Source organism: Chenopodium quinoa, unplaced genomic scaffold, assembly GCF_001683475.1.
Source record: "Chenopodium quinoa cultivar QQ74 unplaced genomic scaffold, ASM168347v1, whole genome shotgun sequence".
Lineage (NCBI taxonomy): Eukaryota > Viridiplantae > Streptophyta > Magnoliopsida > Caryophyllales > Amaranthaceae > Chenopodium > Chenopodium quinoa.
Window position 1 is genome coordinate 2,687,290 of NW_018744111.1, and position 24,550 is coordinate 2,711,839.

Consider the following 24,550-nt stretch of genomic DNA (forward strand, 5'->3'; position numbering starts at 1 on the left):
TCCATGTTGCTGGTATACCTACCCTCCACTAGAGCTTTGTGTTTCCATATGACTGCGGTTCCCGGGTTTGACTGTTCCAGTGCTTGCATGATCTAAGGCAGCGGTGGAAGGCAGCGGCGGGAGGCAACGGCGGTGGGAGGGGTTGCGAAGGAGTGTTAGAGTGAGAACGAGAGTAAGAGTGAGAATGTGAGAATGAAAAAACAGCAGAAGCTGGTCTATATTCCCCGCAAGAAACGTGTAAGAATAAACGCAGCCTGAGGCAGCGTTTTATCTTAAACAATAAACGCAGCCTCAAGCAGCGTTTCATTAAAAGGTATAAACGCAGCCTGAGGTAGCGTTTTACTGTATTTGAGTTTTTATTTTATTTTTTTAAAAACCGAAATACAAACTTTTTGTATAAAAGTCAACTAAAATAAAACTCTGTCTCATACAGTGTTTTATATCATGGATTTTTTTTAAATGAACTCTGGGTATAAAACGCTGTCCGAGACAACGTTTTACCCCAGAAGCTTAGTTTGGGAAATACTTTTGCCACGAGTCTTCTTTGCAAAATAATTTGCCAAATTGGCTTAATTTGGTAAAAAATCCACCATCGATATATCTACAATTTCTACCACCAAAGCCTTTATCTTTTCCTATTCCACTACTAAAACCCTACCCCAAAGTTAGAGTCGTCATCAATTGAGACGTGAAGGATGTGTTTCTGTATGCAATTTTGAGAGTAATTGAGAGTTTTCAATCTTAGGGTTTTTGGAGTTTGGTTTTCTCTATATACCATACGAAGAACAGTAGTACTCTGTTGTCTGTATATTTATAAACTGATGATTCAGCTAATAAAGAGGACAAAAAGTTAAATGCACCGCTAAAATTTTTATCTTTACAAATTTTTAGATTGACCCGCACCCTTTGTGGTCAAATTTCTGAAATTGTTATTTTAACGACAATGTTTTAGCTCCTGTCATTAGCCATTGGTTGTTAAAAGTGTTATTTCTAGTAGTGACTTGGATTGCCGGTGGTCGGAATAACGTTTCCGACAACAATGGCGATCGTTGTCTCCGAGGGGATGACGACTACAAGGTTTCTAAAGTTTGAAAGCAGAGAGAGTGAAGTATAATTCTTTTTTATAGAAAGTTTGTACGTCCACTTTGGGAGAAAAGAAAATTTACTTCATAAATAATTGTATCCTAGTATTTATTACCTAGAAGTTTTTCAAATAATCCTTAATTGATTTATAATTTGAAATAACTGTTATGAATAGCGTTTTGGAAAGTTATGTCCTCTAAATAGTTTATTTAAATTGAGGGAAAATATGCAAACAAATATATTTCGGGATATAAATATTCGCACACTATTTTAAATAGTTAAAAAAAAAGCCATTTAACATTGATAAAGTAAAACGAACAAAAAAACAAAAGACAATTAACTTGAAAATATTAATGAAGGTAATCATATAAATGCACATTTTGAAGTGTATAATTGACATAACACTATTTATAAGAGTAATCTTGTACCATTACTTTATATAAGGTATGGAAACATAATAGAATTAAAGACCACTAAAGAAACCCCCCTGATCACACATATTTTGAGAACATCATGTAACGGAAAGAAGACTACCTATTACCCAATCATTTTTGCACCTGAAATCATACGGGGAAAATCCCCTAGTGAAAGTTTGTATGTGTAACCTCTATGGGAAAAGAAAATGAATGTTGCACCAGTTTAGTTTAGTTTTGTTTTTTTATTTTTTTTTTTATTATCATTATTTAATGCAATGGATATTGCACCAAGTTTCTAGTATTTTAATTTAATAAGCATTCAAAATTTAAATTTACCAGAACGCTTCATAATATTCATATTTGGCACTCTGTATTTCAAAAATACCACTAGTAGAACAAAAGAAATAGGCAACCCCCCTATGGCAACGGTTCATGAAAACTGTTGCCAACTTAAGTGAGCGCCATTTTAAATATCAGAGTTGGCAACGGTTAACCATTGCCAATTTTTTTTTTTTTTTTAAAAAAATGATTAACATTGGCAACGGTTAACCGTTGCCAACTGCGTTTTTAAAAAAAAAAAATTAAATAATAGGTAAAGGGTTGGCAACGGTTAAACGTTGCAAAGTATAAAAAAAAAACCCGGGTTTTCCCTACTCGTCCACTGTTCATCTTCTTCATTCAATTGCAAAAAAAAAAAAAAAAAAAACGCAAGTGGCCTCCATTTTCCCTCCTTTTGCGTTTTCCCTCCTCCTTCTTCATCCAACTTGCTCCCCTCTTTGTTCCTCCATTGAAGTGGCCTGGTGCGAGGTTTTTCACCTCCATTGAAGACAATTTCCCCTCCTCTCTTCTCCTTAGCACGCTGCTTCATTCAACTCATCTCCCCTCTTCGTCGTTCCTCCATTGAAGCTAAGTGTTGCGAGCTTTCTCACCTCCATTGAAGCTAACAACCTCCATTGTCTTCAACCTAAGGTAAGTAGCAATTAGGTTTTATTTATATCCCTCCATTGATGAATTCCTTCGACATTTTGGTGGATTTGCTTTACAATGTAGTAATTATAAGTTCCTGTAATCTAGGGTTTGTCAATATAGACGCGCATCGCCCCTCCTCCACATACAACAACCTTCTTGCTTGCTCTCACGGTTGGTTTAAGGCGCCATTTCAGGTATAATTTCGAAACCCATTATTCATGACATACAATTATACAAAGTACTCTTATATTAAGCATTATTAATTTAATGGTATGGTAGATTTATAGTTGTGGTAGATTTATAGTTGTGAATTAAAATATGTTATAGTTAAGTCTAAATTTAATTTGTCTAATTAAAATGTATGAATTATAAACTTCCCTAAGCTATAAATATTTCTTTCTCTCTATTATTGTTTTAATAAACGTTTTTTCATGCTAGCTATTAGATTTGTGTATTATATAACGACAAACTAAATACAACAATAAATATATGAAATGTTTGCATCATCATATGCCTAGATACCCGTTCAAGGCTCTCTCATTAGGAGAAATTCTTGAATAGTCCCCGGTTGGGACTGTTCTTGAACGTTTACTCACACTTAGGTGGTGAATGTATGTCCTTTTTTCGATTTTAATTAAGGAACATCTTCGCTTACCATTTCCTCGATCACCATGTTCTCTAGGTACATATGTGGGTAAGTAATTACCTACGTCGTGTACTTGGAGAACTGGGGGGAAATGCTGCCGAATTTTCCTTAAAATTGGAAAGTTGACATACATTCACTAGTGAGAGTAAACGTTCAAGGATGGTTTAGGTTGGAGTGATAAGGACCCTTTGGAAGCATATATTCATTTGTGTATGTATATGAAAGTTATATGCATGGTGTGTGTTTGAATTTGATTTATATATATAGTAGATGTAGCAATTATACATTATTTTTCGTAATATGTAGCCATGTTTAGAGACAATTTACTTAATGGAGAAGGATCGTGGATGGATGTATGGTAGACGTGATACATTGGAATTCTTTAATGGGGTTCAAGAGTTTTGCGAGACGGCTTCATCTTATCAGCGCAGAATGGGTTTCGAGTGCCTCTATTGTCCTTGTGTTGATTGTAATAATGTGAAGGTGGACAATAGTGTTGATATCATTAGAGATCATGTAGTTTGTCGTGGGTTTAGGGTTAAATATCATGTGTGGATTTGGCATGGTGAAGAAGGAGAGTACAGTGGGGATGTTATTGGGTATGATGTGCATGATGATAAAAGCAATGATATCCGTGTGGACGAGGAATACAAGAATGATGAACATATTGTTGATGATGGTGCTGAGGAGGGATTTGAGGATGATCATGTGGATGAGGTTCAGGATGAAGGTGTGGATGAGATGATGCGTGGTTTTGAAGGTGACGTGTTTGAGTCATTATCGGAGGCTTCTAAAAAGCCTTTGTATCCTGGGTGCAAAAAATACTCCAAACTATCAGCCGTGCTAACTCTTTTTAACATTAAGTCGAAGCATGGGTGGACGGACAGTAGTTTTACTTCCTTGTTGAGCGTGTTAAGTGAGATGTTGCCCGATGGGAATGAAATTCCTAAGTCTCACTATTACGCTAAGAAGCTCATGTGCCCATTTGGTTTGGAGTATAAGAAGATACATGCATGTCCTAATGATTGTATTCTTTACCGAAATGAATATGAACAATTGGAGGAGTGTTCAAGATGCAAGAAGTCGCGCTACAAGCGCAAGAGTTGCAATGCTGGTACGAAGGGACCTCTTGCTAAGGTGTTGTGGTATCTTTCCATAATTCCAAGGTTTAAGCGTCTGTTCTCTTTACCAAAAGACGCTAAAAACTTGAGGTGGCATGTAGAGGGAAGAAAGAAAAACAGAATGCTGAAGCACCCAGCCGACTCCCCGCAATGGAAGAATCTTGATATGAAGTTTGGGGAATTTGGTGATGAAGTCAGAAATTTAAGGCTTGGTTTGTGCACGGACGGGATGAATCCATTTGGCACTCTTAGTACCCAGCACAGCACATGGCCGGTACTTTTAGTGATCTACAATTTGCCTCCTTGGTTGTGCATGAAACGGAAATATGTAATGCTTTCACTCTTGATATCGGGGCCAAGGCAACCTGGAAACGACATAGATGTGTATCTTGCGCAATTGGTTGATGATTTGAGAAAGATGTGGGACGAAGGGGTTTCCGCGTTTGATGCTCATAAGAATGAGATGTTCACATTGCGTGCAGCTCTTATGTGGACCGTTAATGATTTTCCTGCATATGGCAACTTGTCTGGCTATAAGAATAAAGGGAAAAAGGCGTGTCCCATTTGTATTGATGATACGCCAAGCAGACGCCTTGATCATTCTTTCAAAGAGGTGTATTTGAGGATAAGAAGATTGCTCAGGCGCGATCACCCGTACCGTCGGCAGAAAAAGGCTTTCGATGGCACGGTGGAAGAGGGGACTGCTCCTAGGCCACTTACTGGTGAGGAGGTTTACGCTCGGGTTAAGGGTGTACGAACAGTATTTGGGAAATCTGAAAAAGCGGCGGAATAAGTTGCTCTCTTTAAAAAAGAATCAATCTTTTGGTTGCTCCCATACTAGAAAGAACATGACGTTAGGAACTTTATTGATGTAATTCATATAGAGAAGAATGTGTGTGACGCTCTTGTGGGAACGCTGATGAATATTCAAAACAAGACAAAGGACGGAAAGGGTGCACGTTTAGATTTGGAAAAGATGGGGGTGCGTCCAGAATTGTGGGTTCAACAAAGGGTTAGTAAGGGAAAGGAACAGGAAAAGAAAAAAGAAATGGGTTCGAAAAAGGGAAAGGTGAAGAGCAAGGGAAAGGGAAAGGCCGCGGATGCGTCGAAGAAGAAAAATGAGGGAAAAGCCAAAAAGGGGAAGGCCTATTTACCTCCGGCTTGCTACACATTGTCAAGGGTAGAAAAACGGATGTTTTGTGAATGTCTGTATGCCATTAAGGTTCCATCAGGGTACGCATCTAACATGAAAAGATTTGTATCCTTAAATGGAGAATTGAAGCTGACAAGTATGAAATCCCATGATTGTCATGTTCTGATGCAAGTTTTTCTACCAATTGCAATACGTGGTATTTTGCCAAAGCACGTGAGGGAAGCTATTACAAGCCTCTGTTCATTTTTCAATACAATATGTAGCAAAGTGCTTGATCCATGTACACTTGATGCTTTACAGGCGGATGTGGTTGTGACTTTGTGCAAATTTGAGATGTACTTCCCGCCCTCGTTTTTCGACATAATGGTGCATTTGATTCTTCATTTAGTGCGTGAGATTAAGTTGTGCGGTCCAGTGTTCATGAGGTGGTTCTATCCTTTTGAAAGACACATGGGTACATTGCAAGATAAAGTTAGGAATCGGGCTCACCCGGAAGGAAGTATGATTCAAGGGACCGTGGCCGAGGAGATTGGTAATTTTGTGGCCGACTATATAGCCATTGCTGAATCTATTGGTATTCCTACTTCTCGACATGAAGGTAGACTTGATGGTCATGACACAATCGGGTCAAAACGAATGTCACCTGATCGAGAGCAGTTCTTACAAGCACACCTTTATGTGTTGCACCATGTTGCTGATGTTCACCCATATTTAGACGAGCACATGGCTAGTTTGCGTGATGAGTTTCCGTCGAAAGGTGAAAAGGCACTGATGCAATTGCACAGTAAGAAGTTTGTGAGTTGGTTTCGTGATCGAGTGATGGGTGGAATGGATGAGAGTGTCACAGCTACAGTAAGGTGGCTTGCTTATGGTCCTAGGGATGATGTTCGCTCATTTGAGGGATATGACATAAATGGGTACACATTTTGGACTGAGCGTCAAGATTTAAAATCGTCCTCGACCCAAAACAGTGGTGTAACGGTTGTGGCATCGTCAAGGGAGTTTGCAAGTGCTAAGGATAAATCACCCGTTGATGTAGAGTTGTCATACTACGGTCGAATTCAAGAAATATGGGAGCTTGATTATTGTGACTTCACGATTGCTCTTTTCCGGTGTAAGTGGGTTGATAATATCAGGTGTAACGTCAAATTTGATGACTTTACTCTTGTAGATCTTGGCAACCTGAATGATAGTGCGGAACCATTCATCCTTGCATCTCAAGCTAAGCAGGTGTTTTACGTATCTGACCCTGCCGACTCAAAATGGTCTATTGTGCTAGCCGGCAAAAGAAGAATCCTTGGCGTTGGAGATGTCGAGGATGAGGAAGAATATGATGCCTTTGATGACTCGGCACCTTTCACTGTTCCTAGACCTGCTGTGCCAAATGAGATAGACGACCAAGCCAATTACATGAGATCAGACCACGATGAAGGAATATTAGATTGAGGTACTGTATATTTTCTGTTAGTTTGAATTGCAGGCGTAGAAAGAATTAAAAAAATCACATTTTAGGTGAAACTGAATGAAATTGTTGAATTTCTTACCCATTTTTCTTATATTCTTTTAAATGTATAAAGTAACTTGCTTCACCATTTTCTATGTTTATTTGTATTATAATTCAACAATTTATATATGATTATAAGTTTACCTTACAATTCAGCAGCTAATAACGTGTTATGTTTGTAATGACAGGTTTTAACATCTAATGGCGGACGATCAATACCGTGTTCGAGTTAAGGATGTTGAATCTAATGATGATGATTCATCTAATGATAGGGACCAGCTGTATGATGTGAAAAAGGAACCTGATTTGGGTGAGCCAGAAGATCAGGCGCAAGATGTATTGGAGAGAATGATAGATGCGTTTGAAATTGCAGCTGAGCAAGCGCCTCCAATCGATAATGCCATTATGGAGCCGTTTCGTGAGGATCAAAGTGGAGGGGGGGTGCACGCACCAGCGAAGAAAAAGTTGAGGGGTCCGACAACAGCTTTCAAGAAACATGTCGGTCCTATGGTCTTGGAGTGTGACAGGGTAGGGCAACCCTCAGGTAAATGGCGTCGTCAGTATGCTGGTCAAGTTGGGATTTGTGCTCGCAAAATCCCCATTACACTTCGTATGAGCGATGTACCTACAGGCTTGATTGACGCGTTTTGGAATGATACTAGGGTAAGTTTTTTTTGATGTGATTATTTATAAACAATTTCAATTTATATGTTATTGGAAAACTAATAATGTTTGTTATCTGTGCTTTCAGAGTCTATTTAACATTCCAAATGAGTACGCCAAGCGAAGAGTGTTTGAATCCTTACTTGTGGCATGATTCAGAAGTTTCAAGTGTAACTTAGTTCGTCAGTTTATCACAAAGAAACTTGTGAGGAAACCAAAGAAGAAGAAAGGAGGTGGCAGTGATGATGATGTCATCGATGAAGAGAAACTCCCTTGGCAAATATGGCCTAGCATAAGTTGGAAAGGGTTCTTCAAAAATGTAAAAAAGAAGAAATTATAAGTTTAAAGAACTCTGATGAAAATTGTGTTGTAATTTATCGTCTTTTTTATTAGTAATGAAACTAACATATCTTTTTATGTAGGAAATGAGGGAGCAGAATTCCAGGAATGCATTGCAAAAGCAATACCACCATCATATGGGAGCAATGACGTATGATGAATGGGATAGATACGTGGGTGAGTGAAGGAGTATACCCCACTGCGCTTCTAGGGTCCTCCACAGCACCATCTGACTCCACGACCAGTACTTTGGTGAGTCGTGCTGGGGATTTCTTTTGCTCTATGCATTCGCAGGACAAGAAAACCGGAAAATGGTCCATCAAGGCTCCGGAAACCAAAGAAATGATAGATAGGCTAGTAAGCAACTATGAACTAGTAAACTACTTTATTCTTTTGCATGTATATCACTTTATATAAACACTTACTTCATGTTGCCATTTTTTTTTTGCTACAGCTTGAGTACACTGGAGAACTTGTTGAAGGCAAGATCGTCCCGACGGTAGAGAAGGACCCTTTCACCTTGGCTATGGGAAATCCCTACCATCCGGGACGGGTATTAGGTGCTGGGGGGAGCTTGCTAGGATGGGAGAAGGTAATGGGTCCCGAATATACCAAATCTGGAAGATCCCGAGCAAGTGTGAACTCGCCACAGAACTTCGATGCCACAGTGGCATCAATTAAAGAACAAGTGCGCAATGAGATGCGCGAAGAGTTCAATGCATGGGCGAAGCAAATGAATTTGCCGACCATGCCCTTTTCCTCGACAACACCGGTCGACTCAAGTAGCCACCCACGAAGAGAAGGAGAACAGGAGATAAATGCACGCGAGGAGGTACGTGATTAGAATTCAACTCTATAAGTTTTGATATGTTGAGTTACGTGGGTACGATTCTAATTAATGTTTCATTATCAATACACTATTGCAGATTGGTACTCCTTCACATACGAACTCAAAGGGCCTTGATACTCCGACACCTCATGAGTTTCCTATTCTACTGGTGATTTTTTACTTACTTGTTTGGATAATGATAGGATAATGATATTGGTTTTTGGATTGTCTTGTGAAATGGTTAAGTTGGCTGTGAAATGGTGTTTCTTCGCTGTGTTGTGTTGTTGGTGTTGCTTTGTTGATGTGATGTGTTGTTGTTGTTTGCTCTTCCTTCTCCTCCTCCTTCTCTTTCTCCTTCTCCTTCCCCTCCTCCTTTTCTTTCTTCTTCTTCTCCTTCTCCTCATTCTCCTCCTCCTTCTCCTTCTCCTCCTTCTCCTTCTCCTCTTCTCCTTCTCCTTCTCTTTCTCCTTCTCCTTCTCCTTCTCCTTCTCCTTCTCCTTCTCCTTCTCTTTCTCATTGGGAATCACGCGAGGAGGTTGCAGCTGCACTGTAGCAACTGTGCAGCCTGCAGCAGCGGTGCACACGCTACCCTTCCCGCCCGTTTTTTTTTTTTTTTTTTTTTTTGCCCTCGTTTTGGTTTTTTTTTTTTGTTTTTTTTTTCACCTAAGATACTTAGTTATGAATATTTATGGCTTTAAATGACATAAAAAAAGTAATTTCACAAGTTTTAGGTTCATTTAAAGTGTTAATGGTTCAAAATGGGCAAAATGACTTCTAACTTGCTCATTTTTCATGATTTTAGCTCAATGCTTGATTAACTCCTATATCACACCTAAGAAACTTAGTTATGAACATTTATGGCTTGAAACAATATAAAAAAGCAAATTTACAAGTTTTAGGTTCATTTAGAGTATTTATGGTTCAAAATGGCCTAAATGAGTTCTAACTTGCCCCTTTTTCATGATTTTAGCTCAATGCTTGAATTAACTCCTATATTACACCTAAGAAACTTAGTTATGAATATTTATGGCTTGAAACAATATAAAAAAAAAAAAAGCAAATTTACAAGTTTTAGGTTCATTTAGAGTATTTATTGTTCAAAATGGCCTAAATGAGTTCTAACTTGCCCATTTTTCATGATTTTAGCTCAATGCTTGAATTAACTCCTATATTACACCTAAGAAACTTAGTTATGAATATTTATGGCTTGAAACAATATAAAAAAGCAAATTTACAAGTTTTAGGTTCATTTAGAGTATTTATGGTTCAAAATGGCCTAAATGAGTTCTTACTTGCCCATTTTTCATGATTTTAGCTCAATGCTTGAATTAAATCCTATATTACACCTAAGATATTTAGTTATGAATATTTAAATGAAGTATCTTCCTAATTGGTGCAGGAAGAGACCTAATGTGAACTTCTTCACCCGGGCGAATCATATGATGGACCTTTGAATGTTGTTGCCTATGGTAGTGCACAGCTAGCCGAACAAGGTACGGTCTATCTTCGACCTCTTCTGCCTGAGCATTATTCTGTCGGGATCCATTATGTGGTTCCCGGGTTCGAGGACATCTTAATACCTGTGCCCGTGGAGGAGGATGAGTTCACAACACTCTGGGCAGCAAAAGGTAGTTTTGTGCAATGGCCATCTGCTTGGATACGGTCGATGAACCAGGTAATTAAGATTTAGATTTCACGCTTTAATCTTTTCTTCCCAAGAGTTGGATGGAAATCTTTTCTAACCATTTGTGTGATTTGTCTTATTAGCCATCGAGGAAAAGCCAAACTCCAAAGAAGAGGGTGGAGGGGCCAAAGAACAGGAGTGAACATGGCTCGGTGAGTGGAAAAGCGTCGATGAAGAGCCCTTCACGAGGTTCAGCTACGCAAGCTACTCCATTAGTTGAAGAGACGCTACTTCAATCGCTATCTCATGAGTTAGCTTATTTGCACAACCGTGTTTGCGTGTTGCCTAATGACAGCCCCATCCAAATCCAACTTCCTAAGGAAATGTTTCACTACGATGATGATGCAACAACATGGCTATTCAAAGAAGATGTGAAGGAATTTCTAAGTGGTGCAATGCTTAACATTTCCCTCATTCAAATATCCATGAGGTAATCCAACTGATACTCAATTTATGTTATTCAGTTTAGTGGTGTTTGTCGTTTGGTTTTCGATTAACATTTTGTTATCATGCATGCAAAGAACTCCAAGAGCAAATATGGGAGCTTGAATATCCTTGTCAAGTTGGGTGGTTGTGCCCTGAGCAGATGTCCACTGCTAGATTCTTAGGAAACTCCGCTGACGTGTTATACTATGCTGAACAGGGTATCAGGCAATCAGTGAGTGCGGGAGACAAGTTTATATTCATCCCATATTATGAGGAGTACGTCTGATTATGCTAGTCAAGTTCATTTGTTTTCCCAGTTTATTTGTTGTAATAGGCTAACTATTGATTTGTTTGTCTCGTATGTAGTTATCATTGGACCCTACTTGTGATTTGTGTTTCCAGTAACACAATCTTCTACTTTGATTCTACTCGGTTACCTCAAGTAAGAAAGGGCCTCGTGAGGTCCATACTGCAAAAGTAAGTATCTAGTTTGTTTCACTTCTTGTTATTCATTTTCATATCTTAACTCATATGTATTGATTATACTAGTAAAATTTGAACTTATTAATTTGATTTTTTGTAGTACCATGAAGAAGATAAATCCTCGATCTCCTCGAGGTCCTGCATGGAAAGCACCCAAGGTAATTCACCCATGATGTTGTGATCTTCTTACTTTACAATGCTTAAGATGTTGCTTATTTGCTATGCATTTTGATTCATGTGCTTTGTTCCTCATTCTAGTGCGCACAACAGGAAAACGGAGTTGACTGTGGCCTATACGTGATGAGATTCATGTATGACATAATGATGAGTCATTGTACAGACACACGTCAGCTTGAAGAGGTATGCCATTTTGGTTGAAATTGCGTCCCAAAACCTCTTACTTGCTCTTTTCTTGTAATTTCAAGCATTAGGCACCTATAACTAAGTGATTATGACGTGTTTTAACTAGTTATGAGTTCAATAGACAAGAAATAAAGAAAATAGGCATCCTACTAGCCAAAATGGCCTTACTTGAGCCATTTTGGTTGAAATTGCGTCCCAAAACCTCTTACTTGCTCTTTTCTTGTAATATCAAGCATTAATAACCTATAACTAAGTGATTATGACATGTTTTAACTAGTTATGAGTTCAATAGATAAGAAATATAGAAAATAGGCATCCTAGTAGCCAAAATGGCCTTACTTGAGCCATTTTGGTTGAAATTGCGTCCCAAAACCTCTTACTTGCTCTTTTCTTGTAATCTCAAGAATTAGGCACCTATAAATAAGTGATTATGACATGTTTTATCTAGTTATGAGTTCAATAGAAAAGAAATATAGAAAATAGGCATCCTACTAGCCAAAATGGCCTTACTTGAGCCATTTTTGTTGAAATTGCGTCCCAAAACCTCTTACTTGCTCTTTTCTTGTAATCTCAAGCAATTAGTCACCTATAACTAAGTGATAATGACATGTTATTATTATGAGTAAGCTAAGTATGAGTTCACTTACTTTTGTGTAATATTCCAAGTTTTGTTCGGGTCATTCCTACTAACTAACCCCAATTATTATTAATTCACTTCTACTAACTCACGTTTTGTGTATTTTAAGTTTTGCAAGGGGCAAACGGGACAGCCATACACGAGCGAGGAACTCCATGTAATTCGAGAGATGTTGGCGACCTACATCACATTTAATTTGTAAATATCGTTTACTAGCTAGCTACTTCATCAATCCTAGATAGCCTTAGCTTACTAATTATGTACTATACATTATTATAACTAATTAAAATTGTTTGTAGTTAACATGAAACATTTTTCTAATTTATATCATCTCTTGCGATTGTTATTATTATTTATGTTTTGTTATTAATTAATAATACTAATTATTGTTACTATTATCATAATAATAATTATTATTATTACTATTATAATATTAATAATTATTATTATTTATATTAATATTATAATAATAATAATAATTATTATTATTAATATTATAATAATATTAATTATTATTATTAATATTAATATTATAATATTAATAATATTGCAGGCAAAAAAAAAAATACAGGTCAATTATTGTAGCCAAAAAAAAAAAAATACAGGTCAATGGCAACGGTTAACCGTTGCCAATGTTTAAAAAAAAAAAAAAAAAAAAAGGGCGCCATTGTATTTGGCAACGGTTCGTTGCCAACTCAAGCAATTGGCAACGGTTAACCGTTGCCAATTATTTTTTTTAAAAAAAAAGGGGCGCCATGGTAAACGGTTAACCGTTGCCAATTGCTTGAGTTGGTAACGGTTCAAAACCGTTGCCAATTATTTTGGGATTTGGCAACCCTCAAATACTCAACGGTTCAAAACCGTTGCCTTTGGGGGGGTTTGAACTGTTGCCAATTTGCTCTTTTCGTGTATTGCATACGGAGTTGCTACATTCAATGAATACGGAGTAGTAACTAGTAATATTTCGCATTTACTCTGTGTATTTTTTTAAAAAACTAAAAATAATAGGAGTACTATATTTTTTAATAGTAATAAAATTTTAATCCCACGTCTCTGACAATCACTACTCAAAGAGACAGGGGAAGATGTTTGTTTTCCGTGAGAAGGCAATGTCGGATTATCTTTCCTTGAGAAGGCAATTTTCTACTATTTTTCATATTTCATCATAACTCCCTATTTTATTTCTTCTGTAAAACGAACACCGTATTACAGAAGAAAGAAAATAGGGAGTTATAGTGAAATATGGAAAATAGGAGAAAACTGTCTTCTCAAGGAAGGATCTTCCTCCATTATTTTATTAAAGAAGACAAACATCTACTTCTATCTCCATAAGCAACTATTGATAAGGACGTGGAATTAAATTTTTTATTACTACTAAAGTTAAGGTGTTTTTTTTATTTTATTAAAAAACCCGATCCGTATTTTTTTAAAAAACTGGATCGATCTTTTTTATTTCCAAGAGATATATTGCAACCAACAACACCACTACCATTATTTTCCTTCAACTCATTAGCAAATGTAATGATTGAATCAATATTTTCGATGAACATCCAACAAGTGTATTATTCCGATAGAGGGTTCGGAATTATTAGAAAGTTAATTCTTCAGTAAGGTCAAGTGATCGGAATGCCTAGGTGGTGGCCACTTCCGATCAGTAATATTAATGCATAATTAATATTACGGCTTAATCTTGATTGAACCCTTCGGGTCGCACCCCAATCGAATAACCGATCCGAATCGACGAATCAATCCGAAGGATTAGATGAATCGTTACAGTATTACGAACAAAGACGTCGGATATTAAGCTTAGAGCGTCGAGACCGAGTGTCGCAAGTCGAGTCGAGTATGGAATTCGACGAGACGTAGATTCAACAAGCGACAAGTTCGAGCCAAGCCGTAGCCTCCCATTGGCCTAGCCATGTGAGTGCTAGGCTAGGCGAGGTCACCAACCCATGCGTGTCATGCGTGCCTAGCATCGCCTAGCACACGCACATAGCATCACGCTATGCGTGCTTGTGGTATGGCTATGCGTGCTAGGCATCGCATAGCAGCAGCATCGCACATAACAACACCTAGCAACAGCCACAACATCATTACATGCGTGCTGGCTGGCTGCGCATGTGTTGTGAGCTAGCTAGCTACGCGTATAATGCATGATGGCTGGCTGGGCTGCCCACCCTTGGTGCCAAGAGCCACCTGGCGGCCTTGGAACTTGCGTATTGTTCTCATGCAAGAGCGAAAGGAATATGTCCTTGATGAGGAAATGCCCAACACTCCCAATGAGGAGGTCACTCAGGCTGCCCTTAACCGATGTCAAAGTCCCAATCGAGATGTCAAATGCATCATGCTGGCCATTATGTCTCCAGACCTTTAAAAGATTTTCTTTAAAAAGGAGACGGTTTTTGAGATCATTTCTGAACTTCAGAATATGTTTCAAGAGCATGCCCGAATTGAAAGGTTCGAAAGCCACAGGCTGATCCTTGAGAGCAAGCTCAAGAAAGGAGAGCTAGTTAGCCCACATATTCTTAAAATGATTGGATTGTTTGAGAACATGGAAAGGCTTGATGCTGGGTATTGAACCGAGATGGAAATTGACATCATTCTCCATTCACTGCAAAAAGGTTATGATCAATTCAAGATGAACAATAATATGCACATCATGGAGAAAACCCTCATCGAGCTTCATGGTAAGCAGAAGCAAGCCGAGCAAACCCTCAAGGATGAGGAGAAGCATGACCTGCTCATGGTGAGAAAGGGCAACCCGTTTCAGCACTCGGGCAAGAAGAGAAGCTTTAAAGGGAAAAGAAGAAGAATTTTCCGCCTAAGTCAAGTGCTGCTAAGAGCGGCAAGGACAAGAAGGTAGCCTCTTATAAATTCAATTCCAAATGTTTCTACTGCAAGAAGAAAGGACATTGGAAGCAGGATAGACTCAAATTCAAGGAAGATAAGAAGAACGACATCGTTGCATCTGTATCAGGTATTTTCGTTATAGACTTAAACTTCGCAAGCAAAACATCATGAGTATTAGATATCGGATGTGGCTCATGTAGGGTTTCGTAGTGACCCGACACTACGCGAAAGGAAACCCACCAAGACCTGCCCCTTAATTAAAACAATTAACAAGAATATTAAACTTAATCAAACAAGATTAAGAACAAGAATTATACCTTTGTCTCGTGCTTCGCTCCCAAAGAGCTCTTACTTCAAAATCCCAAAAACACGAGATCTCCGACAGATCGTACCCTCGACCCGAGTGTCCTAAGTCTTTAAGGTTAGTCAAGACCCGGACAAAATAACTATGAGTTTTACGAATCAAAGGTTTACTCTTAATTAAAGTTGCCTTTTTAATTCCACTCAAGGTTGTTCATTCCCAAATACCCAAACTTGGTATTTATAGGGAAATGAACCCTTGAACTTCATTCCCCAACCAATGTGGGAGAATGAATAATTTTCTAATTAATTTATTTCTAAAATAAATCAATAATTAAATTTAATCACAATGCAACAAGTGTCAAAGGGAGAGAGAAGGTTAGGTGAGGACCATGGAGAGGTGGGGTGGGGGGGACCATTACCTTGCTCCTCAAGGCTTTGCCCAAGCCTTGGTCCCCACCCCTTACAAAACCGCCTCAACCAAAAGGCTGTTGGGCTGCTGCCAGCTAGCACGCCAGCTAGCAGTGCCAGCTAGCCCAGCCAGCAGCCTCACATCCCAGCCAGGCACCGCTGGTCGATGCTTGGTGCTGGTGCGTGCTAGAGCTGGTGCTGACCCTCGCATCCCACACACCACACGCATCCTCGCTGCACCTCTCGCACATTCTCGCATAGCCAGCATGCGTGCTGCTAGCGAGCCACGCACGCTGGCCCCTTTGCCTCGCCAGCCACACGCACTATCCTCGCAGCATCCCTCGCACATGCGCTAGCTACGCACCATGCGCACTAACCATGCACATCACGCATCAGCCTCGCACCACACGTACACCCACGCATCACACAGCAACCTTGGTGCGTGGTGATGCTGGGCTACTGTGCGTGGCCTTGTAATATGCTGGCACCCAGGCCCTCGCCCATGCATGGTGCGCTGCTTGGTGCTGCCATGCGATAGCGCCTAAGCATGATGCTAGGGCTACGATAGGCAGCCATGGCGCGCGTAGGCTGCGATGGTGCACCTAGGCTGTGATGGTGCGCCTAGCACACCTAGTGTGCTTAGGCTTGCGCCTAGCCATGCTAGGTGCATTCTAGCCTGAACTAGCCTAGCATCCTCATGGCTAGGCCAGTGTGGTGTTAGGGTTATTTTCATACTTGTTGCTTTGTGATTTCGCGACGCTCGGTCTCGATGCCCTAGGCTCGATATCCGACGTCTGTATTCGTAAAACCCTATTGACTTATTAAATCCCTTCGGATTAATTCGTCGTCTCGGATCGGTGATTTGATTGGGTTCGACCCGAAGGGTTCAGTTAAGATTAAGCTGTAACATCAATTGTTCATTGATATTACTGATTGGAAGCGGCCTCCACCTAGGCATTCCGATCACTTGACCTTACTGAATAATTAGCTCTGTAATAATTCTGAACCCTCTATCGGAAGAATACACTTGTTGGAAGGACACCATTCCTTTCAGCTCACACCTTTGTTCCAATGATTAGGGACTAAGGATAAATAGAAGGCTAGAGAAGGGAGAGGTTGAGCTTCGAGTCGGCAATGGAGCCAGGATGTCTGTCGTATTCTTTGGAACTCTCAGTTTGTCTTTGCCCTCTAGGCTTGTTTTAGAACTTTACAATTGTTTCAATTTCGGCGTTAGACACCAAGAGTTTTGAATTTCGAATTAAGAACAATAGTTGTTCATTTTATTTTGATAATGTAGTATATGGTAAGGCATATTCATAAAATGGTCTTAATGTGCTTTCTCTAGACAAACAAGTTTGTAACATTAATGATATCGCCAAAAGAGCTAAGGACATCGAGTCGAATCAAACCTACTTCTGGCATTGTCGTCTTGGCCACATTAACATCAAACGCATCAAGAAACTTCTTCATGAAGGTATCTTTGACTCATTCGACTTGGAGTCGTTTGAAAATTGCGAAGGATGTTTAGTAGGCAAGATGGTAAAGCAGCCATTCTCCAAGTTGGGAGAAAGGGCTAGTGACTTATTAGGTCTAATACATACGGATGTATGTGGACTAATGAGTTCACCTACAAGGATTGGTTGTCAATATTTCATTACCTTCACGGACGACTATAGTAGATATGGCTATGTCTACCTTATGTCGAACAAATTTGAATCTTTTGAGAAATTCAAAGAGTTTTAGAGTGAAATTGAAAATTAGCTTGGCAAGAAAATCAAAGCACTTCGATTAGATTGAGGTGGCGAGTATTTGAGCCACGAATTCGACGATCACTTGAAAGAAAATGGTACTCTTTCAGAGTTGACACCTCCCGGAACTCTACAATGGAACAGAGTGTCCGAATGGAGGAATCGAACCTTGTTAGACATGGTTCGATCAATGATGGGTCTTAGTGAATTTCCTATCTCTTTCTAGGGACACGCACTTCTAACCGCGACACTAACTCTAAACCGTGTTCCGTCAAAAGCTGTCGAAAAAACGATATGAATAATGGACGAAGAAACCTCCACGGTTGTCTTTTCTTAAGATTTAGGGTTACGAAGAATATGTTAAAAGATTAATTTCTGACAAACTTCACCTAAAATTTGATGAGAGTGGAATAGCTAGGTCGTTGGACTAACTACCCTCTACCAAACAATATTTATATACCTAAACCTACACCAAACAAGTCTAGTGATAAGTAAAGGGTCGATCCGCAGAGACGGTGAATTATTGTATACACTACCGCTACTAAGCTAGGTCAAAGGATATGGGGGAAGAGAGGACTAAATCTAAGGATAGAAGACTAAAAACTAAGGAAAGGAACTAAGAAACTAAATCACTAGGGAAGAGGAATCAAGGCAATCAATGTGACAAGCACAAGCATAGCAATGAACACGGACATTCTCAATAACTTGAAAGGGGTGAAGCTCAATCACCTAGGTCTCTCCCGAGCACGCTACACAATCAAGCACCTTATCCCGGCCAAGGGCTCGTGATCAACTCAAAGGGTTCACATCTACCTAATTAGCTCTTTCCCAAGCAACTAAATGGGTAGCAATTAGATCATGCATTCAACCGGCCAAAGCGAAAGCAAGCATTACACATACCTCAATGAGCACATCCAAATCACTAAGAATTAATCCGCACAGACCACTATACTAGCACTAATCAATCGCAACAAACAATCATCAATAATCTAAGTGGTCAACTCGATAATATGGAGAATTTCCTAACAACCTAGGTCACTCCCGCACACACTAGGCCATTAAACTCTCAACCCCGCCTATGAGGTCGTGGTCAACTAAACAATGAAATTCTTCTATTAAGCTTGCTCACTCCCGTACAACTAGCACAATAGCAATTAAATCATGACATCAATGGGCTAGAAAGACATCAAGCATTAAGACCTTCATTTTTAGTTCAATACATCAACAATTCCAATTAAACCATCAAGTAAGTGTTCATCTTGCTCATCAATCACTAATCATCCCTAACCCTTGTTAACAATCTACTCTAACATAATTAAACTAACAAAATCAAAGACATTAACACAAACTAAAGTAACAAGAACAAAAAAACATTAACCAACAAAGAGGAACAAGAGAGAGACTAAGAATAAAACCCAACAAGAAGAACAAATTACCAAAACTACTATAATAATCAAGCAAATAACTAAACAAAGCAAGAATTAAAGAAAGCAATAAATGAGATAGAGTTTAGAATGCTCATTAGATTTATGAAGAGTAATCTAAAACAATGTCACTTTGCATCTTCATCTTCTTCAATCCTCCATTAAAGCTCTTCACTTTCTCTCTCTAAACTACCCTAAATTACTCTTAATCTACATTACAAAGTATGAAAACAAATATTAAAACTAAATCTAAGCCTAATTTATGTGAAGATTGATGGAGAGATGTTAGGGTTTAACCCCTCAAAGAGGAGAGAGAAAACCCCAAAGAAACCCCCAATCAAAACTTGGCCAAAAATAGGAGAGAAGAAGCGTTTAAAATATCCGTAGCTGCTCGTGCGCGCCCGCGATAGAGGCTCGCGCACTGGGATTGGCCTCGCAGCGACATTCATTTTCAAACGGCATTACCTTCTGTTCTAGGAAGCTTCTGGGGGCGTGCCACCTACTGTTGGAAAGCAATTCAAGTCTAGTTTCTAATGAAACTTGAATAACCTCAATCCGATTTGTAGATCAACAGTTATGGCCAAAACAATGAGCAAAGGTCGGTCTGCGCGCCCACTGTGCGCCCGCATGAGCCATCTACAAAATCTTTAACACTTCATACACCATTTGCGCGCCCTCTAAAAGCTCTCTCACTCCTATTTACAGCAAGCTATAGCCTTTGTCATCGGATTGCTTGTGCACTCTTTCTCGAGGATCGTGTCGGGCCTCCCGAACGGGCTCCTGAACATTATGAGGTTTCCTATTTTCCCGATGTCCACCTCTTTGGCTTATAATACACAAGGAATAACACTAAAATAGCACAAATAAGAAAATAAGAGGGAAATACGAAGGGATTAGCGTAATGATCAGAAAAACGGGGAAAACTAAGCGAAATAGGCTTAAACAAGTGACAAGCGTAGGGAAATGACATGGAATTGAGGCCTAAATAGTGGCATAAATTCCACTTATCAGCAGCCTACCTTGGCTGCTAGCTAGCGCCTAGCACCAAGCCTGGAGAGCCCAGCTAGCACATCGCCAGCCAGCCACAACACTTGCGCACCCAGCCAGCACACAACCAGCCAGCACGCAAGTTCGTGCTTTTAGGAGCTGCTCTACGAGGTTGCTGCTTGCTAGCAACCACGCACAGCCTTGCATGCCCAGCACGCTGCTAGCTGGTGCGTGGTGTTGTGCGATATGAAAGGCTGCGATGAGCTAGGCACCAGGCCCTAGCACGCTAGCATGCACGCAAGGCATCATGCTTACGTTGCTTGTGATGGCAAGACCCAGCAAGCCTAGAATGCGGCTGGCCTTGCGATGCTTGCTAGCTAGCAAAGGGCTTGGTGCGTGGCCTAGCATGATGTGATGGCTAGGCCTGCTATGCTAGCACGCCCAGCCATGCACAGTCACACCACTCGCATGTACGAATCTACGATGTTTGTGCCATGCAGTGTGCGTGTGCTAGGCACGCATTGGTTGGGACCTCGCCTAGCCTAGCACTCACATATATAGGCCAATGCAAGGCTACGGCTAGGCTCAAACTTGTTTCTTGTTTGATTTCACGTCTCGTCGAATCCTAAATTCGACTCGACTTGCAACGCTCGGTTTCGACGCTCTAAGCTCGATATCTGACGTCTTTGTTCGTAATACTCTGATGACTCATCTAATCCTTCGGATTGATTTGTCGTCTTGGATCGGTTGTTCGATTGGGTTCGACTCGAAGGGTTATGCTAAGATTAAGTTGTAATATCAATTGTATATTAACATTACTGATCGGAAGCGGCCTCCACCTAGGCATTCCGATCACTTGACCTCACTGAAGAATTAGCTCTCTAATAATTCTGAACCCTCTATCAGAATAATACACTTTTTGGAAGGACACCATTTCTTTCATGGACGTTTTGTGCCGCCTGATCCCCAAATAGAGCCGGCTGCATGTAAGGTTGTCCATATGGCATGTACGGCTGCTGAGGCACATACAGGACTGAATGGATCATCTGAGGGCCAGTGTGGACGAACGAGCCGCTTGACTGACTTTCTCAGTTAGATAAAGAATTCCTCATTGAGGTATTCTAGAAGCTATATGCGTAGGTTAACATTAAAGCTGACTCAGATAGTTGCTGGTTTCTCTTATGCTTGATTAGGAACCGGGCATCAGAGTATGAATTTTTTAGCCTTCCTCTTCCCTGTCTCAAGGAATCGGATTTTGGTAAGATCGATCAAGGGTTGCTTCCCCTCCTTTGATTTAGGATGCGGAGTGGGCTCTCGGTCCTTGACCAGCTTGTTCTTCTAAAAGAGAGAAGGTTTCTTGGCCGACTGACCCTGGTTGGAGCAAGCCGTCCTCTTGTTGATCAGAAACTTTATCTCCCCCTTGAAACTTTTCATGAATTTCATGAGTTCATCTCTTGTGGGATCTTCTCGAATTCCGAGATCAGGTATATTTTCTAAGGTGAGATTTATTTATCTTGCAATCAATAATTACATCCGTGTAATCCTTCAATAATGGAACGTGTGTTCTATAATTGAAGCTCTATCTCTCTCTCTTCTTTTATCTCTTGTCGTTCCCTAAGTGGCATACATCTCCCTTTTACAGGGTGTTTAGAATTCGTGCCCCCTTCCTAGGTTACGAAAACCTAGGTCCAACGGGCTGTCTAGGGATTTGGGCCTTGAAGGCCGCCAATCCCATTTGAATATCTGTCTGCCACATTTCCAGCTCTAGTTGGTCCACTGTAGGCTTTCCCTAGGGTGACACATGTTAAGCTCTGATTGGTCCATGTGGCGAGGTACAAATACCCAAATAAATTGGTATTTGTAGTGAAATGAACTTGAAATCCCGTCTCCCATCAATGTGAGAGTGTTGGAAAAAATGTAAAATGGAATTTAATTTAATTCTAAATTAAATCGAATAGCCAGATGAATCACCAAACGACAAGTGGCATGAGGAGAGCAAGGGGTTAGGTGAGGACCACAAGGGAAGGACACACAAGCTAACCACCTCACGCTAGTTGACGCTAGGCCTTGCACACCAAGGAAAACCCAGCCGTTGGCCAGGTGCTAGGCTGGCCTGCCAGCATGGCTACGTGTGTGTGCAGCACAACAAGCATGCTACGCATGCATGCGAGATGCTGCTGGGCATGCAGGCGCTGCTACCGCAAGCTCTTGTGAGATGATGCTGCTGTGCTGCTATTGCTAGTCATGCCTAGCTAGCTGCAGCTATCTCGCGCTAGGCCCAGCTAGCATTTAGGTGCTGCTAGCCTTGCTAGCGATGAGGCGTGGTTAGTGCTCGCATGCAATGCATGCGCGCTAGGAATGTTAGCTTTGCTGCGGCAGCTAGCTTGCTCGGCATTCTGTAGCCTTGCTAGCCGTATTGCTCTAGCCCTCGGTTTGCTAGGCCATTCCGAGGCTAGCGCTATTTGTTGTGACTTGTCGTTTTGCTAAAGCTCTATGATCGGAAACCGACTTCTTTTTTCATGAATGCTCTATTGACTCATTTAATCCTTCGGATTAATTCGTCGTTTCGGTTCGGTTACACGATTAGGTTTGACCCGAAGGGTTCAGTTAAGATTAAGCTGTAATATTAATTATTCATTTATATTACTGATCGGAAGCGGCCTTGAACTAGGTATTCCGATGACTTGACCTCACTGAAATAATTAGCTTTCAAATTAATTCTAAACCCTCTATTAGAATAATACACTTGTTCGAAGGACACCATTCCTTTCATAAGGTCTTAGGGGCATTTTAGACCTTAAGGGTCCAAATTGAGATTGGAATTGACAAAAAAATAACGGAAGTATCTTGTTTTGCGTGTCATAAAATATTTCAATTCACATGTCATTAGCTTTTTAACCGCAAAAATTGTCCGGGTAAGGTTTTGGGAAACCGAATTGAGCTTTGAATTTGCAAAAAATTAATGTAAGTGCCTCGTTTTGTGTGTCCAATTATATCGATTTTGACACGCAAAACCATACCCAAACAAGTTTTGGGGCTAAAAGCCTAATGACATACAAGTCGATATATTTTGCGACACGCATAACGAGTTACTTAATTTTTTTTTTGGTGATTCCGAGCTCAATTTGGTCCTTTAAAGCCTAAAATGCCCCCCAAAACCTTATCAAATTTTTTTTCGTGCGCAAATTGAGAAAAAAAAAACTTAATTAGTTAACGACTACTAATGGAATTTGTTAAGAGGTACTAAAAGCTATACTTTTTTAATTTGACAGGTACTAAAGTAAAATAAAATTTTAGATGGGTACCAAAAGTCAGCAAAGGCCATTTTCTAGGTACAAAAAGTCAAAATTTCCTACTAAATATCTTCATTCTAAAATAAACCTACCGCGCATGCTTTATTTTCTATGAAATGTATATACATCAAAATTGTACTGTAGTCATGTTTTCCGAATCACAAATTAAAAACAAAGATAATAGTGATCGAGATCCATTTCTCCGGACTTGTAACTGTTAGACTTTCTTTTGCTTCAAAACATACCCCAAGTGTCTCGTATCTCATTAATCATTTCTTCAAAATAAGTGGTAGGAACCCAAGGAAAATACTACAAAAGAAATTGATTAGAATTTATATATGCAAAACGTAAACTAAGAGTGTTGATTTCAATGTATATAAGGGATTACCTTTGGTGGAACTGCTTGTCCTCTACTTTCTATAGTCTCTAGCATGTAACGACATACATAATATCCACATACTTTGGATCCTATAGGTTGAAGAGGACACTACAATGCCAAAATAAAAGAAAAAATATAAAAAATCTTAAGGTTTGTAATTGTTAAATGTAATTGTTCATTGTTATCCTAAACAATTTTAATCATACAACAAGGTCCTAAGTTTATACATTTTTCATTGTTTAGGTATGTACTAAATTTTTTAATCATAGTTTGAGTGCTCTTGATCATAATCTAACAAATTAAAAAAGCTAATATAGTTTAGCTAGGATATGTACAGTATCACAACAACAATAAGACAAAAAACCTAGGTTTTAACTTTTATCCTTGCTTCACCGCCCATAGTACTTAATTAAGATTCACTTTTGAACACATATTTTAAGGCATTCAAAATCAGCAACAAGTGCTTAATTACATACTATAGACACCTAAAACTGTCTCCCCAAAACTAAACCTGATGATGAACAACCTTTCAGCGCCATTATTGGTCGGGTTGAGTATTTAATCTTTGGAGTGCTTAAATCCATATTCACCCCAATACATTTCGTAAACCAACCTAATTCTCTTAGCCCATATCCCCAAACTGTAACCTATTTTCCCCTATAACTTTATCCAAATATTATTTGGTTGGATATTATTTGAAATAAGCTTTCCAACGGTATATCATAAGCCCAATTCCGATTTAAAACGAAGAAGATATGAGCAAAACACTAAAACTCGACCCAAAACCGACACCCTTTCACTAAAGCGACCATGTCTTGCAATATAAAAATGATTTTGACCTG

At 39.7% G+C, this 24,550-nt stretch overlaps 1 protein-coding gene and 1 long non-coding RNA gene across 2 annotated transcripts; both read left to right on the top strand.

Annotated features, from left to right (window-relative positions):
* Positions 1–7,244: 7,244 nt before the first annotated feature.
* LOC110692435 lies at positions 7,245–7,724 on the top strand. The gene is made up of 2 exons (XM_021869429.1): positions 7,245–7,555; positions 7,644–7,724. Exons 1-2 carry the CDS (start codon positions 7,298–7,300, stop codon positions 7,707–7,709), a joined length of 324 nt encoding a protein of 107 aa, XP_021725121.1. The 5' UTR covers positions 7,245–7,297; the 3' UTR covers positions 7,710–7,724.
* A 3,495-nt stretch (positions 7,725–11,219) lies between these two features.
* Positions 11,220–11,606, top strand: LOC110692436. The gene is made up of 3 exons (XR_002505467.1): positions 11,220–11,310; positions 11,417–11,474; positions 11,575–11,606. It is a non-coding gene; the product is annotated as an uncharacterized LOC110692436 (long non-coding RNA).
* Positions 11,607–24,550: the final 12,944 nt, after the last annotated feature.

Excerpts from the sequence above, each read along its gene's own strand:
- LOC110692435 (XM_021869429.1), top strand. The coding sequence starts at position 7,298 with ATGGAGCCGTTTCGTGAGGATCAAAGTGGAGGGGGGGTGCACGCACCA. Across the intron at positions 7,556-7,643 it reads CGTTTTGGAATGATACTAGG|AGTCTATTTAACATTCCAAA; the intron begins GTAAGTTTTTTT and ends CTGTGCTTTCAG.